The sequence below is a fragment of the Euprymna scolopes genome, chromosome 43, assembly GCF_053919585.1.
Source record: "Euprymna scolopes isolate OS-2025 chromosome 43, ASM5391958v1, whole genome shotgun sequence".
In the NCBI taxonomy this organism is placed as follows: Eukaryota; Metazoa; Mollusca; class Cephalopoda; order Sepiida; family Sepiolidae; genus Euprymna; species Euprymna scolopes.
In genome coordinates, this window is record NC_136524.1 from 33421533 (window position 1) to 33438436 (window position 16904).

Here is a 16904-nt window from a genome sequence, read left to right on the forward strand (position 1 = left end):
GGAGATTTATAGATTATTACAACAATTTTGAATATTAGAGGGAGCGCGATTTCCATTGTGTTTTATTAGTATGGGGTCACCAGTTATAATGGCAAAACACACTCGAGGATGAGACTGTCGGTCGCGATAAGATTTTTTTTTCTACTTCTATCGCTCCAAATAATGCATGCTGCCAATGAAAAGTAAGGGGCTATTGTGATTAAGGGATAGATTTATTCGACGCATTCTAAGTGGGGAGTTGTGTAGCAAGATGTTTGTTTGCATTTTAAGTCCGGGAAACATGAGGAAAGGGAAGAGGGTGAACTCCAAAGAGGCTGTAACTTTGTAAGCAGTGCGGGAATTATTAGGATAGAGCTTCTTTTTCTGCGCCTTGTCCAAAAGGGAAAGACTAGTGATTGGTACACCAGCCCAGATATGGTGACAATACGCCATACATAGACAAATAGTGACTTTATAAAGAGTTATAGGATACTGGCAGGTGTGATAAGTTTTCTAGTCCGGTAGAGAGAGCTTACCTTCATTGTAGTTGTATTGGCAGTGTTTTTTTTTTTTTTGTGATTATTTCAATTCATGCTGCCTGGGCATGTTACGCTGAGGCGTTTGGACGTTGGACTTTTTGAGGAAGGGTGCCATGGCAATGTATGGTTAGAAAAGTTGCTTATACTTGCTACAGAAAAGCTTTGTCTTGGTTTCACAGAATGAACTTTTCTTCTTTTTTTTTCTTTTTTTTTTTGCATATCACTACAGAATGAAGGATATTTTCTATGATTAGTTATGAACTGATGGAACGTTTATTTGGTGACAAGAATTCAACATTGTATTTAAAGACAACCAAGTTTTTATCGACAGGGAAGCAATGTTGGGGTAATGTGTTTCACAGGCTGAGGAAGCTCTTGCAAAAGCTTTATCCATGGAAAATTCTCTTGCAATTAAGCCCCTGGAAGAAGAATAGAAAGTTATTTTGCTTTGTGTTAGCAAAATGGCGCTAAAAAATAAAATACTTACTAAAATATATATATTTTTTTTAATGCATAGATTAAAGAAACAAATCATTGCAAATAATAAAATCTAAATTAGACGTAAATGTCGTTAAACTTATCTCCGAAAAATAATTGCTTATTGCAATCTTATATATATATATATATATATATATATATATATATATATATATGAACAAATGATTAATAAAATATGTTAAAAGACATCTTGAAAACGAGTTAAAAACATATTTAATTTTAAAAAAGGAAGCACAAGATAAGTGGATAGTCCTTAATCCGCGGAGTTTCGAAGAAATACTCTCCTTCTCATCAGAGGGCAGGAATTAGCAAAATGCAGGATCGGATTTTGCATATAAAAGTATTTAATGAAACTACAAGTAAGTCAAAGATCTTACTTGGTTAAAAAAAGGGTGAGGTAAGGGGAACAGGAGGCAAAAGAAAAATAATAAAAAGATTTCACATGAATGGATAGTCCGGTGAAGGGTAAAAATCCAAAAATGGTAAAATCCAAAACGGTCGAATTTAAAATTTCAATCCACTGGGTAAATTCCAAATGGTCCAAAATCATCCAAAAGGCAGAGTTCCTTGGAAAAAAAGTGCAAATGGAATGAATTCCAAATCATTAAAAGAAAAGTACTAGAGATAATATTTGAAACACCTCTGTCAAGGCTGGATTAATCAAAAAGGGACAATATATATATATATATATATATATATATATATATATATATATATATATATATATATATATATATTGTCCCTTTGCAATTTTGATTTAAGTTCCTACATCTATCTTTTGCTAGAATAAAATTTTAGAAGGGTGTTAGAATCACGTCGATGTCACCAGTTTAGAAGTTTTCTATGGCGGATAGATTGATATAAAAGGTGTACATTATAGATAGGGGGGGTAGAAGATAAAAGTATATTTGTTAGAAATAGACGTGAAAGATAGTTACAAGGGTCGTTCAAAAAGTAAAGTTTTCTATAATTTAATTCAAAAGGTTGTGATAGCATTAAAATGAGCAACTTTTTGTGTCCCAGAACTTGTTTTTCTACATAGTCACAACCACTTCTGCCAGTGATGAACGATGGCTGTGCATGAGCGCCCGGAGAGCAGTTTGTCATACGAGGGTCGTTTTAAAATTAAAGACTCGTGTTTTTTTAACTTACAAAGTTGAAGAGCTACGGTCACAAGAGTGGTACGATTACAACCAGCTACCTTTGTGCTTCGGAATTTATTTTTCTACATAGACACTACCATTCTCAATACACTTTTGCCAGAAATTCAATGACGGGTCTCTGTTGCTGACGCACGTCCATGACAGGGGTTGCTTTCTTAGTCCCTCACTATTAATATCTGAAGCAGAGAGATGAAACTTTCAAACCATGTTTGCATAAGTTTAGTCCTCATAATAATGCAATTTGCAATCCTTTGTGATCCACTTTGGTGGAATAAAAAATAGAAGGCATTACTTTGAAAGGTCCAATTGTAAAATATATCGTGTGTGTGTGTGTGTGTGTGTGTGTGTGTGTGTGTGTGTGTGTGTGTGTGTGTGTGTGTGTGTGTGGAGAGAGAGAGAGTTTAGTAGATAGACACAGTATATAGAAGATATGCAACCGTTTACTCCTCCTTTCTTTTTCTCTCCTTCGTTGTCTTTTTCATCTTATTACATACCTTAGTTCTTCCCTTTCAACCTTCTTTCTACAGTTTTTTTCTTTTTCGCCCCTTTCAACCGCTCATACTTCTACTCCTCCCGTTTCGTCTTAACTTCTATACGAATTTCCGCAGACTTTCCCTTGCCAGAAGTGAAAATAGTTATCAATCTTAATTAATACCGACAAGTGCTCCATCAATCCTAAAATATTGTATTCTGTCTCGTTACAATTTCTCCGAATTAAAATAAAATATATATATATATCCGCTAAGAGGCTGAATTATCTGCAGTAAAAACAAAAAAAAACGGATGTTTACGTTCCATGGTGCTAAGACTAAGCTTCTTTCCTTTTAACAATTATAACTAATCTTTCTAACAACCGTCAGAGCTCATAACACTTTTTCTGAGAACTAACGTTCAAACGCCTCTGTTTAACATTCACGGGCAAAATGAAAAAATGAATTGGAATAAATACATAGAAGATACTGCCAAGTCTATTGTAAAAAAAAAAAAAAAAAAAAAAAAAAAAAGTGGGCTCCTTCCACCGGGCTAGAAAACTTCTCAAACCAATCAGGATTTTATATATTTATAAAAGCACCATTTGCGTATTATTTCCACATCTGTACTGGAGTACATAACACTTGTCTCTCTCTCTTTGGTAGGATGCAAAAAAAAAAATAGCTTCTAATCCAATAAGTCCAGCATTGTCTACCAAGCTCAAACCCCTGTCCCATCGCCACAATGTTGCATTCCCGTGCTTTTTTTTATGAGTACTTCCATGTAAAGTGTCCTGACCAACTTGTTGTAGCTTAACCTCCCTAACGTAAATACCTCCGACTAACCTTTCGACTAGTAGCAAAATCCCATTTTCACTTTAGAGCTTTACATATGGCGAGAAAAACTCTGTACTCTACTAGTTTCTTTCTGCTGTTTCCTTAGCTCTAGCATCATACATAAATTTAAATGTAATGTGAATAATTATCTTGCTGCATAACTCCGCATTTAGTATGCCTCCTTATGAATATGGCCCCATGATATGCTTTGTTGGAAATAAATAATAGCGTTTTTTTGGGGGGGGGTAAGGTGCTGGTTTAACCCTTATCCAGTGTAAATCTACGACTCTATAATTTGGTTTAAATAAAGACATGCCTCCAAAAAGGGTTATTGGCCTTCGGGTCAGTATCAAAGTGTAATATTTGACCTGGTGCTGCACTTAACTTAATACAGTTTTTATTTTTGTTATTAATCAGAGCTCCCCCCCCCTTTTATTTTTTTATTTATTTTTTTTTTTTTTTTGAGTTGGTTTCCCCCAACATTAAAAACCGACCTTGTGGCTAAATCTGCCTTCGTGGGGAGGCAAGTAAAAAAAAAAAAAAAAAAGACATACCTCTAACAAAAATGTCATATTTATCAAAGATGTATTCCGCAATATTTGTATTAGATATTGTTTTTTAATTCTTATTTTCTCCATGTAATGAAACCCATTTTTTTTTTGTTTGTTTATGTTTTAAGTAGATGATTCTTAGGAAATGATCCTGTGTTTTTAGGGTAAACTACATGGGTAGTTTTCTTAAGTACATTTTTCTGTTAACGTATATAAACTCATTGAGTTGCTTCGGTCGTAAATTATGATATAATAAAAACAATTTTGAAATCAATTCATAAGATCTGTTTAAATATCGAGCCTGTCATTTGTAATTGAATTTAGATACCTTGTGAATTAATCTGAATTATACAAATGTAATGCATATAATTATGATCTTGTGTATTATATATATATATATATATATATATATATATATATATATATATATATACTAGACTACCGGTGACCCGTTGGGTCAGTATGTTATATTAACTATGGAACTCATGTATGAGCGTGACACTTGTGACGTAAAGAAAATAGGCTGTCTTTTGTTTTTTGTTTTTTGTTTTTGTTTTTTTGACATAACAAACATTTTCTATGAAAGTATATTAAAATGAAAAAAAGAATATAGATAGATTTCTATGCATCGTTCTGTTTATTATAATTGATTATTTTTGAAAAAAAATTAGTTACTGAATTATAAATGGTTGGCCATATTTATAGGTAAATGTGCACTGAACAGATACCATAATACTTATAGTTAAATTCAAATTTTGATATATCTGCTTTTTTTTTTTACATCGTTTATTTCTGTATTACGTTTAAGTTATTTTAAACCCCACTCTTTCCATGTTAAATAATAATTTCGGAATAATAACGTTAATATTTCAGCGCCCAAATTGTTTTTTGTTTTTTCGCGTTTAAATTATCCAAATAAACAATTGTTAATACTGTCTGCTTTTTTTTACATCGTTAATTTCTGTATTACGTTTAAGTTACTTTAAACCCCACTCTTCCCATGTTAAATAATAATTTCGAAATAATAACGTTAATATTTCAGTGCGTAGGTCATGCGCGCATGCGTAACTGGATGTTGTAAACCGGAAAGTGGGTTACATACATCGTTACAAGGATATTTGAGCTTTATGATTATATATATATATATATATATATATATATATATATATACACACAAAAATTTCCTTTTTTTTTTTTGTCCAGACATTCACCCGTTATTTCATATATTCTAATCGAGAGATCTCGTTTATGAATTTAACCATCACATTAAATGCAATTGTTTGCGTTTCTCGTGCACTTGGTTCACCGAGTATATTTTCCAGGTAGTTTCGAAATTCTTTTTCGTGAGTCCGATTGCTCCTATAATTACTGGAATCGTGGAGATCTTCCTTAGATTTCAGTCTCCTTTCATGTTATGCACTAGACCCTGCACTCCGCTATATTTTGCTTCTCGGCTCTGTTTAAACCAGCATCATTGAGGACAGTAGCTTCTAAGGTTGCTTCTTTCTTCTCCCACGTCGCCATACATGCGAGGAACATTCCAAAAGTAATGCCTCTTATTTGTTCCGCCCGAATGGATCAAAGGGGATTTCATACTGCATTATTATGATTATTGAACTTACGCATTCATGATGCGAAAGGTTAATTTCTCTGTTGCAGGTATTGATGGTGTGAGACTTTAAGAAAGCAACCTCTGTCATGTCTGTACGTCAGAAACAGATGCATTATTAGAATTCCTGGCAAAGTGCATTATGAATGGTGGTGACTATGTAGAAAAATAAATTATGGAACACAGAAAGTCGCTCGTTTTAATAGTACCATCTTGTGTCTTCATAGGACTTCAACTTTTTTAGGTTAAAAATAGGAGGCATTACTTTTGGATCAATCCTTATACATATGTTTTAATTACAAATGAATATCCTCACATTTGATTATTTAAAAAAAATGGATGACTTTTTTTAAAAGACCTATATAATATTTTTTTTTTTATTTTTGCGTGTTTTTTGCTAATGTATAAATGATTAAAAGAGATTTGCGAATATATATATTCGATCTAACAATTTTTTATCTCTTACTTTTTACAGTTATTGAGCGGACGGACGACTTCCGGAATATGGGTAACGACTTGATATACTCTAGAAAAGTGGGAGACTCGGAACCGTTCCTCGCTGGTAATTCACAACACTTATTCTTGAAAATAAATCCACACATACGAAAAGAAAAGAAATTGTTTTTAAATTTAATCAATTACATATATTAAAACGTATGTTAAAAAAAATTTGGTTACGTGAACAGAGCAATACGCAATATAAGAGTACGTAAAATGTATCTCTACAAAGCCACAATTCGCTCATTGTTGCCATATCTAGACGGGTACGTCCACTACTGGCCTCTCATTCTTAGACAGGAACCAAAAACCAGTTTCACATCTAATTGGTCCCGCACTAACAACCAAGTTCTAACCTCTATCATATCGCTACAATATTGCATCCCTGTGTCTATTTTTCTATAGTACATGAATTCTCACCTACATTAGAACCGGGCCAAGCTGGAAAAGTGGTGGGATCCTTCTATTGATCCAGTAGATATCTCACTGCCGATGCAATTCTCTACCTATATAAGAGCCAACTACGTCCTAGGATGAAGTATCTACCACATCTGGGCAGGAGCTGCTAGAAGACCTTATCCTGCCTTTACAGAGTTCAAAATATACTTCGTAGCCTTGTAGGTGATGACCTTTTCTATTCCCTGCAACTTCTTTTCTACAGAAGAGACGTTGTGAGCTGGTCTCTGCTCTATCGTTATTTTAATGGCAAGTTCTCGTCTTAATCTATGGTCCCACTTCGCGAAACTTTCACGAAAAACACTCGTCCAGCTGAAAACACTATCAATAATCCCCCACTCTTGATCTGTGCCTAAACCTAAACGTGTATTCCATGAACAAAGTTTCTTTCCTAGAACTGCTCGGCTGTGGAACTTTCTTGCCTGCTTTCCAGCTGTCTACAATATTGTCGTCTTCAAGTCCAACGTGAACAAGTTCTTGATGAGCCATTCCATTAAGTAATCCAATTTACCAAATTCCCACTACTATTACTACGACATTTTCCCATTGGTTACACTCATTAACCCTCGGGTGGTCTCCGGGCCTTGATAAGTGGTGATTCTTTTATTAAAAAAGGGGGGGGCTAGCCGTAAAAAGATTATTTCTAATATGAATACCATACGCTAATTTGTCGTTCGTAGTACATAGTTGTTGTTTGGTTTTTTGTTTTATAGCATATCAACCCTTTTCAGGTTATTTAATGCCGAATCCAAAGATTTTGAAGAAAAAAAATTTAATAGAATATGTTTTGTTTGTTTTTGTTTTGTTTTGTTTTTTTGTTTGTTTGTGTGTTTGTTCAAGTCGGTTACTATTTAACTCATAGTTGAGACCCTAACAGGTACTATCATTCCGTTTCAGAGCGGACCTGGTAGCAATGCCAATTAAAGGATGGCTTCATACTTCCCAAAAGCCCGCAAGCTGGGGCCTCACCATCGGATATAGTTTAAGGTCATATACAGGACCAATAAGATGAGAACTCATATATGATGAGGATCCGTAGTACATGAAGTTTATAGTGTAAATTAATTTTATTTTTAATATCCTACTCGCTTATTTTCAATATTTTTTGTTGTACAATAAACTCTTGGCCTTCGGCCCGGGATCAAAGTGTAGTATCTGCCGGAACAGATACTGCAAGCAAAGACCATATGTGGGGAGGAAACTCCACATATAAGACCATTGCTCCTGTGGCAATCAGTTATTGATCAATGTAGGGGAAACCCTTCATACCAATTGTCACTATCCAGCTCCCCTACTCCTCGGGAGCTGGACCCCATTTCCCCTTCACTCTCCACATTAAAAAAACGACCTTGTGCCTAATTTTCTCAGTGGGGAAGCAAATAAATACCCTCTTGGCCTTCGGGTCAAGATCAACGTGTAGTATTTGTTCTTCAGGTGCTGCACTTCGATTTCTTGTTTTCTGTCAGTGGAGAAGTTCTTCACGACCGAGACAATGTTTAAATTTTTGTACCTTTTCTCTACGTTAAAAAACGACCCTGGTGTCTAACTCTGTCCTGTGGGGAGGCATTGTAAATAGGAACTCTTTTACGGATAAGTATAATCAGAATTTTTTTTTTTCATATTATTTTAAACTTCCATATTTCGTTGATTATCCATAACAATTAGCGCCAAATTTTCATTTGCAGAAGTTAATAAAATAAAAGCATGCAAAGTCCAGTAACGCTGGTTATGTATTTTAGAAATTAACTATTAACCTATTTGCTGTGCAGATAACGTGCTTCTAAGCTGAATAAATCAAATGCTGCAATTGTGAATTCATGGGAATAAACAAACAGTAATACTATATAAACAATTAGCGTTGCCCGGTCGTAAGATACGCTTAAATATGCTATTTTATTCGTGCAGATTACATATTTATTATTAGAGATAATTCTTTATCGATTATTATATATTAATATATAGTAGTGATAAAACTAATATATATATATATATATATATATATATATGAGAGAGAGAGAGAGACTTGGGTGCCATCACCTAGAATCGAAAGCAAAGCATACAATTCTTCAACCCCCATTCCTTAGCCTTTGCACCACGTGTATATATATATATATATATATATATATATATATATATGGCAAATCTATATTCCAAATTTCATGATCTTTGTCATCGTACAATTTATTCCTTTAATTCAGTTGACGCTTACAATATCTGTTTCGTAGAACAAAATCAATCACTTAATCGGATTTTTTAATCATGTCCAAACGCATTTTATTTCCTGTTGGTGGATTGGTTGTTGCTATTTCTTCTGATGAGTTAAGGGCAAAATAGATTTACTGATTGATATAATAATGAAGTGATTGATTTTGTGCTACGAAACAGATACTGTCAAGAATTGTAAATGTCAACTGAATTAAAGGAATAAATTGTAAGATGGTCAACATCATGAAATTTGGAATATAGACATTTGTCATTCATTTATTACATGCTCTGTAATTACATTCAGCTTCTTAAATAAGGATTGGCATATATAAAAAGGATATGAAGGAAGTGTATAAAAAATATTCACGCACACACACACATATATATATATATATATATATATATAGGGTAGTATCTGTTCTGTGTAAAGATGGTATTATGATGTTGTGGAGTTTCAGTTCGCATCGGGCGTCCATAAAATGAAAATATGTCACAGACTCCTACAAGGATACTGGAACTAAACCGTAAAACCAGATATATTCTGATACTACATAAACCAGATTACTCAGATAAATTATTTTATAGTTTTAACAAAAGGGCTACAATAACATCGTGAGGTCTCCATGCATGCTAAACGTCCACATAATGCACAGCAGCAACATATTACATATGAAAGATGCCACTGTGGAATTTCCATAGGTTCCGCTAGTTTCTATAAAGCTACCATCCATCAATACGTGAATTATTATCATATCGGTGATGGCGCTTCAAGCACTAATCTCTTTCATGGAAAGAGTACAAAACGAGTCACTATTCCAGTGGATCCCGCACTGTTTACCAAGCTCCAGTTCCTGTCACCTCCCAGCAATGTTTGATCATTGTGCTTAATTTACAAGTGTTTTCAGGAAATATGTTCCGACGAATACACTTAAATACCCCCAACATAAATACCTGCCTTCTCCCGATTAAACTATCTGGCTGCAAAATACCACGTGATACCGGAAACCTCATACTCTCATAGCTTTCGTTCCTCGAACTGTACGCCTTTGGAATTTACTCCTTGCTCCCTGTTTTGCCAATTGTACCAACATGCAGAAATTTAAATGTAATGTAAAAGGCTTTGCGAAGGTCACTGTGTGAGTTCGATTGTTTTGGGGTGTTTTTTTCCACGGACATAATAGTTTGAGACGATATTTCCCGAATTGCTGGAAGATGGGTGTCGTCATTTTTCATCCATTATCTTTCTAGTGCTGTTTGTTTTGGATTTATGTTTTGTATTTTGCGTCGTTTACTGTTTTGTTTGTTTTTGTTTTGTTTTTTGGGGGGGTTTTTTGTTGTTTTTTGGGGGTTTTTTTTGTTTGTTTGTTTTTTGTTTTTTTTTTGTTGTTTTTTTTTTTGTGCCATTGCTGGCGTTTGCGTCATTGTTCATCCCTTGAATTTTTCTTTCTATTGCAGGAAATCCCCGGAAACAACGGAGGGAACGGACAACCTTTTCCCGCGCCCAACTCGACGTACTCGAAGCACTGTTTCAAAAGACGCGTTACCCAGACATTTTTATGCGAGAGGAAGTGGCATTAAAAATCAACCTCCCAGAATCACGAGTACAGGTAATGGAATCTACCATTCTTCGTGGTTTTGCTTACTTCGATGTTTAATATATTATAAATAATATATATGACCGTGTTTATGTGTGTGCGTATATATATATATATATATATTCATAAATACGATCATATATGAATATCGTGTTTATATGTGCATGAGCGTTTATATCTGTCCGTGTATGTATTTATAAATATAGGGGTGTGTATATATTTTTGTGCGTCGGTATATATGAATATAGGGATGTGTATGTTTGTGTGTGTGTATATATATATATATATAGACTTTTTCGGGTCATTGAAATAAATGCGTAACATTGATGAACATATAAATAAGTTTGTTTTTTTAATTTCTGTAGTTTTCATATGGGTGTATTTTAGTTGGAGAGTATAAATTGTCTAAATTTAAATTAAATCACGTTGTCAATAAAAGAAACTCTTACGTTTTTTATACATTTATCTAAACATGAACATCTTTGCAATTTAGCTACAAATTTATCTATCTTATGACCGTAAGGAAATAAAAAGTATAAAGAAATAAATTCAATTTTGCGCAATGAAATAGCGTTTTTTATCTTACAATATGCCCTTAATAAATCAACAAAAATTTGTTTTTAAATCAAAGCGCTGATGAATTTTGAAGACAATATAAAAATGGCGCCGCTTATAAGAGTGATCATTGTCTCCCTTCTGCCTGAACTCTTCTACATCGACGGTGTTTTTCTTTTCTTGATAGTTAAGACATTAGTTTAATTTAAATCACCTTTCTTGATTTGATGAGGATAATATAATAGAAAGGTTTTGTTTTTTGTTTTGTTTTTTGTAATTTTTAATCTAATAGGATATCTAAGGATAATATAATAGAAAGGTTTTGTTTTTTTTTTTGTAATTTTTTATCTATTTAGTCAGTTTGATTACTGCTAATAACGACAAAGCATTAATTAAAATATATTTAAGCGTATTTTACGACCGGGCAATGCCGGGCGGCATGCTAGTGTGTGTAATGTTTAATATCAACGTTATTTCATGCGGTTAACTGTAGCCGAATTAATACAGTCCTTACTAATCAAGCCAGAGATGACTTGTGTCGACGGGTTCGAATATATCGATTAGTGTTAATCGTGACACCTTGCACTGAAGATTCCCGAAAAGATGAAACACTAGTGTCTGTAGGTGTTTAATTTTTATAGTATATATATATATATATATATATATATTATATTGCTCTGAATTCTCATCGAGCTAAACCGAGGTTAATATTGGTACAATAATCAATATAATACCATTTAAAAGGTATTAAAACTGATTGTTAAAAAAATCCACATATATATATATATATATATATATATATATATATATATATATATATGACGATGGAATTGCAAATGAATAACACCAAAGATCAATGTATTATAAACTGCAAGTGATGTAAATTAAGCATGCAAATAGTTGGGTTCCGGTCGTATGTCTGCACTATATATATATATATATATATAATATATATATATATATATATATATACTAGCAGGCTGGTCGGCATTGCCCGGTCGTAAAATACGCTTAAATATATTTTGATTAATGCTGATTTCTTATGTAATATTATATTATATTGGACCCAATATATAGTAATGATTTATAAAATTTTTTTTTTTTTAATGACTCGTTGGCCACCACCGAAATTCCAAACCAAAACGTTTAGCTTACGATTTACTTTTTTCCTTTGATGTTAATGCCTGAGCTATGAAGACATGTTGGCTCCAAGGCTAAAAACGAAGACATGAACCAATAGCTATTTCGTTACGCATGCATATTTGTAATGTCATCGTTCGACCTTCACCTGGCAAATTCCATTTTTTTTTTTTTTAATTTTCACATTTTTGCATTGATTTGCACCGGCTAAAACCCAAATATAAAGTTTCGTGTGGGTTCAAATACGCTATATATGAAAGTTCATGTTTGTAGACCAGAAACTGACAGAAGTTCGGCAGGCAAAATTTTTTAAGCAAAAAAAAAAAATATATATATATATATATATATATGTTTCTGTTTTACGCAAGTATAAATCATGTAGAATATCTGCATGAATATAATTACATGTAATAGTTAACTAAAGATGATCATCCCATAAGAAAACCGAAAAAAATAACAGGGAATTAATTAAAATGAATGTTTTAAAAATATGTAAATTAGCTAGATCTTTTGCAGATGAAAGCAATTCCACGGCCCATATATAAGAAAGATTTATTTTCTTTTTAAATATATAGAAAAAAGGAGTTCCCTTTTTTCTGTTGTTCTTGACCTTCGGGCCAAGATGAAAGTGTAATATCTGTTCCGATGTAGGTAATTTGTTTCGTTCAATGGATGGGAAACCCTCTATACTGAGACAATTTTTATTTTTGGTCCCTACCAGAATGCCCCTTTTGCCTTTTCGGGAAGCTGGTTTAACCCCACATTAAAAACGATCTCGTTTCACATTTTGTTTTCATGGGGAAGCAAATAAATACTAATAGAAAAAAAAGGGGTTTTAATATGAATATCAATACACAAAGAAAAGTTGTGTATGTATGTGTGATTTCAAACAAAGAAAAGTTGTGTGAGTGGTTTCAAACACTCATGTATTATTTTAACGGAATACATGTATAATAAACGAAAAGAAACCCTTTACGTTTATTCATTGACATTAATTATGTGTTATCTTTTTCAGGTGTGGTTTAAAAATCGCAGAGCTAAATGCCGGCAACAACAAAAAGCCCAGGAGGGCAAAAAGCCGACCCCAAAGAAAACAAAGTCTCCATCACCCCCAACCAGTTCCCCTGGAACACCATCATACAAGACTACACCGATTACGAGTCCTTCCAATGGCAGTATGAATTCTTCACCTCCAATATGGAGTCCGGTCTCCGTACCCTCGGTCAATGATTTGATGGTACCAAATAGCTGTATGCAGCGGACAGGGTACCCAATGACCAACGGCCAGACAGCCGCGTACACACCGCAGAATTACGGGCATGCTGGTTATTACGGTAATATGGAGTATCTGCCACCGATGCAGCTTCCTGTAATGTCCACCAATCAAATGACCTCCCCAATGTCTAGCATCACGAACGCCCATAGCACGCAGATGGGCTCGTACGGGCCGTTGTCAGGGGCACAATCACTGGCACGCCCGAACCATAGCGAATGCTTGGAATACAAGGAAACCCCTGGATGGCCGAAATTTCAAGTTCTGTGAGAGAAAATAATCGCAAATACATACTCCTTCCTATCTGGATATCTCCTGGAATTGTACACCTAAACATCAAAACGAAAATACAAAAAAGTGTAAACGTTAATATAAGAATTGATAGACCAAAAAATGTTAACGTAAATATAGGGATTGATTATAAATATAAGAACTAATATACGAAAGAATTAACGACGTAAATATAAGAATTGAGTGTCATAAATAGTTAGCTGTCCCGATCTGGCGTGTCCCAATCTGGTTGCTTTTTTAAGTATTAATATTATCATTAACTAGCTGTTCCGATCCGGCGTGTCCCGATCTGACTGTTCTTTTTAAGTATTAATATTATATACTAGCTGTCCCGATCCGGCCTGTCCCGATCTAACTGCTCTTTTTAAGTATTAATATTATCATTAACTAGCTGTCCCGATCTTTCGTGTCCCGACCTGACTGTTCTTTCTAGATCTTTATGAATTACTAGCCGTCAATCATGGCATGCTTCATCCCCACTTTCTCCCTTCGCTGGCACTTGTAGCCGACAGCCGTCACATTGGGGGACTTCGCCGGGTTTAACCTTCCGCTTGTTGTACTCTCTCATTTCTGGACTACTCCACTCTGGTGCAGAGGTTGGTTGATTGACATCCTTTCAGTTGTGTATTTATAGTCGTTGTCCATTTAATTAATGACGATTTCACGTGACGAAATGATTTCTAGCAATGTTCGATCAAAGGCTAAGCAAAACGGTTCTTCCGCGTTGCTTGTTTCTCATTACAAGGGAAGGAATAATGTTATATCTTTATGATTTAGGAGTACAAAAAATGTTGATACAAGCCGAATAAAAAGTATACTTACCTGGGATACCATGCAATAAACACTATGAAAAAGTAGCAATCCCGACTGGGCGTGCCCCCCAACCTGACTGTATTCGTTGTAAGACTATGCATTATGAAAAACTAGCAATCTTAGTTAGTGTCATAATACAGTAACGAAAGCGACACACGCTTGTCTGGGTGCCATCTTTAATTGGTAAATACGTAAACACAAAACAAGGGACTCAACCTTTATCAAGATAACTTCAACATACCTAGTATCTCTTTGTGAAAACTATTCAATTAATAAAAACAAAAGTAAAACAAGTCTCTTAGAATTTCAGAAAGGCTCCGATCCTTTTCAGACAATCTGCGGCCTGTTGTCCCCCCCCCTCACTCATTCAGTTTGAATCTTCATTTTTTTTTTCTACTCCAGACATATCAATTTAAGACGCTGGATACTCACAAGATTTTATGCGTTTAAAATCTCTACCACGGACGCACTGTTCCTTTTACGAAGAGTTTCAGGCAATCCAGATAGTCTAAATACTTATTGAAGCATTGCAGCTATCAATATGCCAGCATCAACTGCTTCACTAAGCTCAAGAGCCTCTTGGGCTAATAAACATTACAGTCAATGTTTTTGATACCAAACAAGATATATAACTCTGTATGGATACCAAGGGATACAACTCTATCCAGTTATATACCTAAACTTTAACGGTTCCAATTGGGCGTGGCCTGAAAAGATTGTTCTTTTTAAGTATTGAAATTATGAATAATTAGCAGTCCCGATCAGGTGTTTCCAGATCCATTTCTTCGTTGTTTTATTCTCGGTCACTCAGTACTAAATATACTCCAGTGCAGTGAGAATTGCATGCATTGCAACTAGATGCTCCATCAATCTCTCCGCGCCCACGCTCTGTTGAAGATCTGAGGAACTTTTGGCTTTTATACAGCTATGTGAGGAATTGGATGTAAGCTGGTCGAATTAGATATTAAACATTCTAACTCTGTCCAGTCAGAGTATTAAGTCTTGCCTTCATTTGAGTTTATCGCTGAAAATGGAATGCCGAATAAAAATAAACGCTAATGTTTCTTTTATAAAAAAAAAATATGATTTATTCATTAAAATCTATCTTACTTCTCGTAAAATCTGTGGGGAGGCGTTTAGTAGCTGCGTGTGTTCGTAGCGAAATCAGCCTACAAACTAAAAACAATCATTCGACACAAAAAGAAAGACATCCAACCCTACGCGGTCAATCATGGCATACCCCCTCCCCACGTACTCCCTCAACCGGCAAACGAAGCCGACAGCTGTCACCCCGTGGACTCTGCCGGGTTTAATCTTTGGCTTGTCATACTCTGAGCCGTCCCAGTACGGTACGAATGAGTGGAGGGGAGTTGATTGACAGCCTCTTTCTCTCATTTATGTATTTATAGTCAGTGTGTCTTTTAATGACGATTTCACGCGACGAAAAGATGTCTGGCCATGTATCTCCAGTGTAATGATAGTTTATAGTTTCGTACATAACTAAGAGAGGTAATCGTTAAATAAGGGCACTTATTCCTAAAGTTTTTTGTTGTTTGTTTGTTTTGTTTTTCTTTTTTTTTTTCAAGACAAACGAAAACAGGAGACTTGAGAAAGCTTTATTCTACGACGTATAACTAGCTGTTCTGGCACGGTGTGTGGCGGCACGGATGTTTTATGTTTCGCTTAGAATAACTGATACACGTTTACTGACAGTTTTTAATTACATAATAAACGAAAGACTTCTCTTCAAAGGGAAGTAATCATAAAATAATGGAAGTTACTCTCAATAATTTATTACAAAAACGGAACATGATTTTTTTTTTTTTTTTTTTTGATGAATCAGGAGTATAAAAATTTTGATGTAAGCAAAAGTAGACTTACCTCAAACACTGTGCAATGACGTTATCAAAATTTTGGTTTTTTTTTTTATTTGAAAAAAAAACATAGATTTCTCTGCCTGTCGTATGTAATCTTGTGACTAGGATTTTTTTTGTTGTTCGGTTTCATTTTCTTACAATTAAAAAAAAAAACATGTTTTAAAATTTAATTTTATTCGCATTTTTAAACAAATAAAAAATGTTTCTTTAAGGAAGTAACTGGCGCCGTTATATTTTCAACCAAAAAGAAACTATTTCCTTAAAAACATGCATCACCTCCTCCTTTTTTAATAGTATGCTAATTGATCCCAAAAGATAAAATGAGGTTCTACTTTTCTCGTGATTACATACATGTGAATAACCTAAATAAATAAATAAATAAATAAAATTCGAATTAACAAAAAAGATGATCACCCACTTCAGGGCCATATGCATGTTTATCTAAAAAGAAAAATAAGATTATATTTTTACAGCGAGTAAACGCTCTAAAAAAAACAGTAGGTAAAAAAAAATACAAAGAATGTTATTTTAAAATTTAATGGGAGATCAATTTTG

At 34.2% G+C, this 16904-nt stretch overlaps 1 protein-coding gene across 4 annotated transcripts in view; it reads left to right on the plus strand.

The window, feature by feature from the left end:
• Positions 1-16564, plus strand: part of LOC145268272 (homeobox protein OTX2-like) — a 160595-nt gene extending 144031 nt beyond the window's left edge. For all 4 annotated transcript variants that reach the window (XM_080123640.1, XM_080123642.1, XM_080123641.1 and 1 more), the window contains 3 exons: positions 6122-6208; positions 10261-10412; positions 13111-16564. In XM_080123640.1, the coding sequence (XP_079979766.1) occupies positions 6122-6208; positions 10261-10412; positions 13111-13638 (767 nt within the window). In that variant the 3' untranslated portion in view covers positions 13639-16564. The remainder of the gene's footprint in view (positions 1-6121; positions 6209-10260; positions 10413-13110) is intronic.
• The last annotated feature ends 340 nt before the right edge of the window (positions 16565-16904 follow it).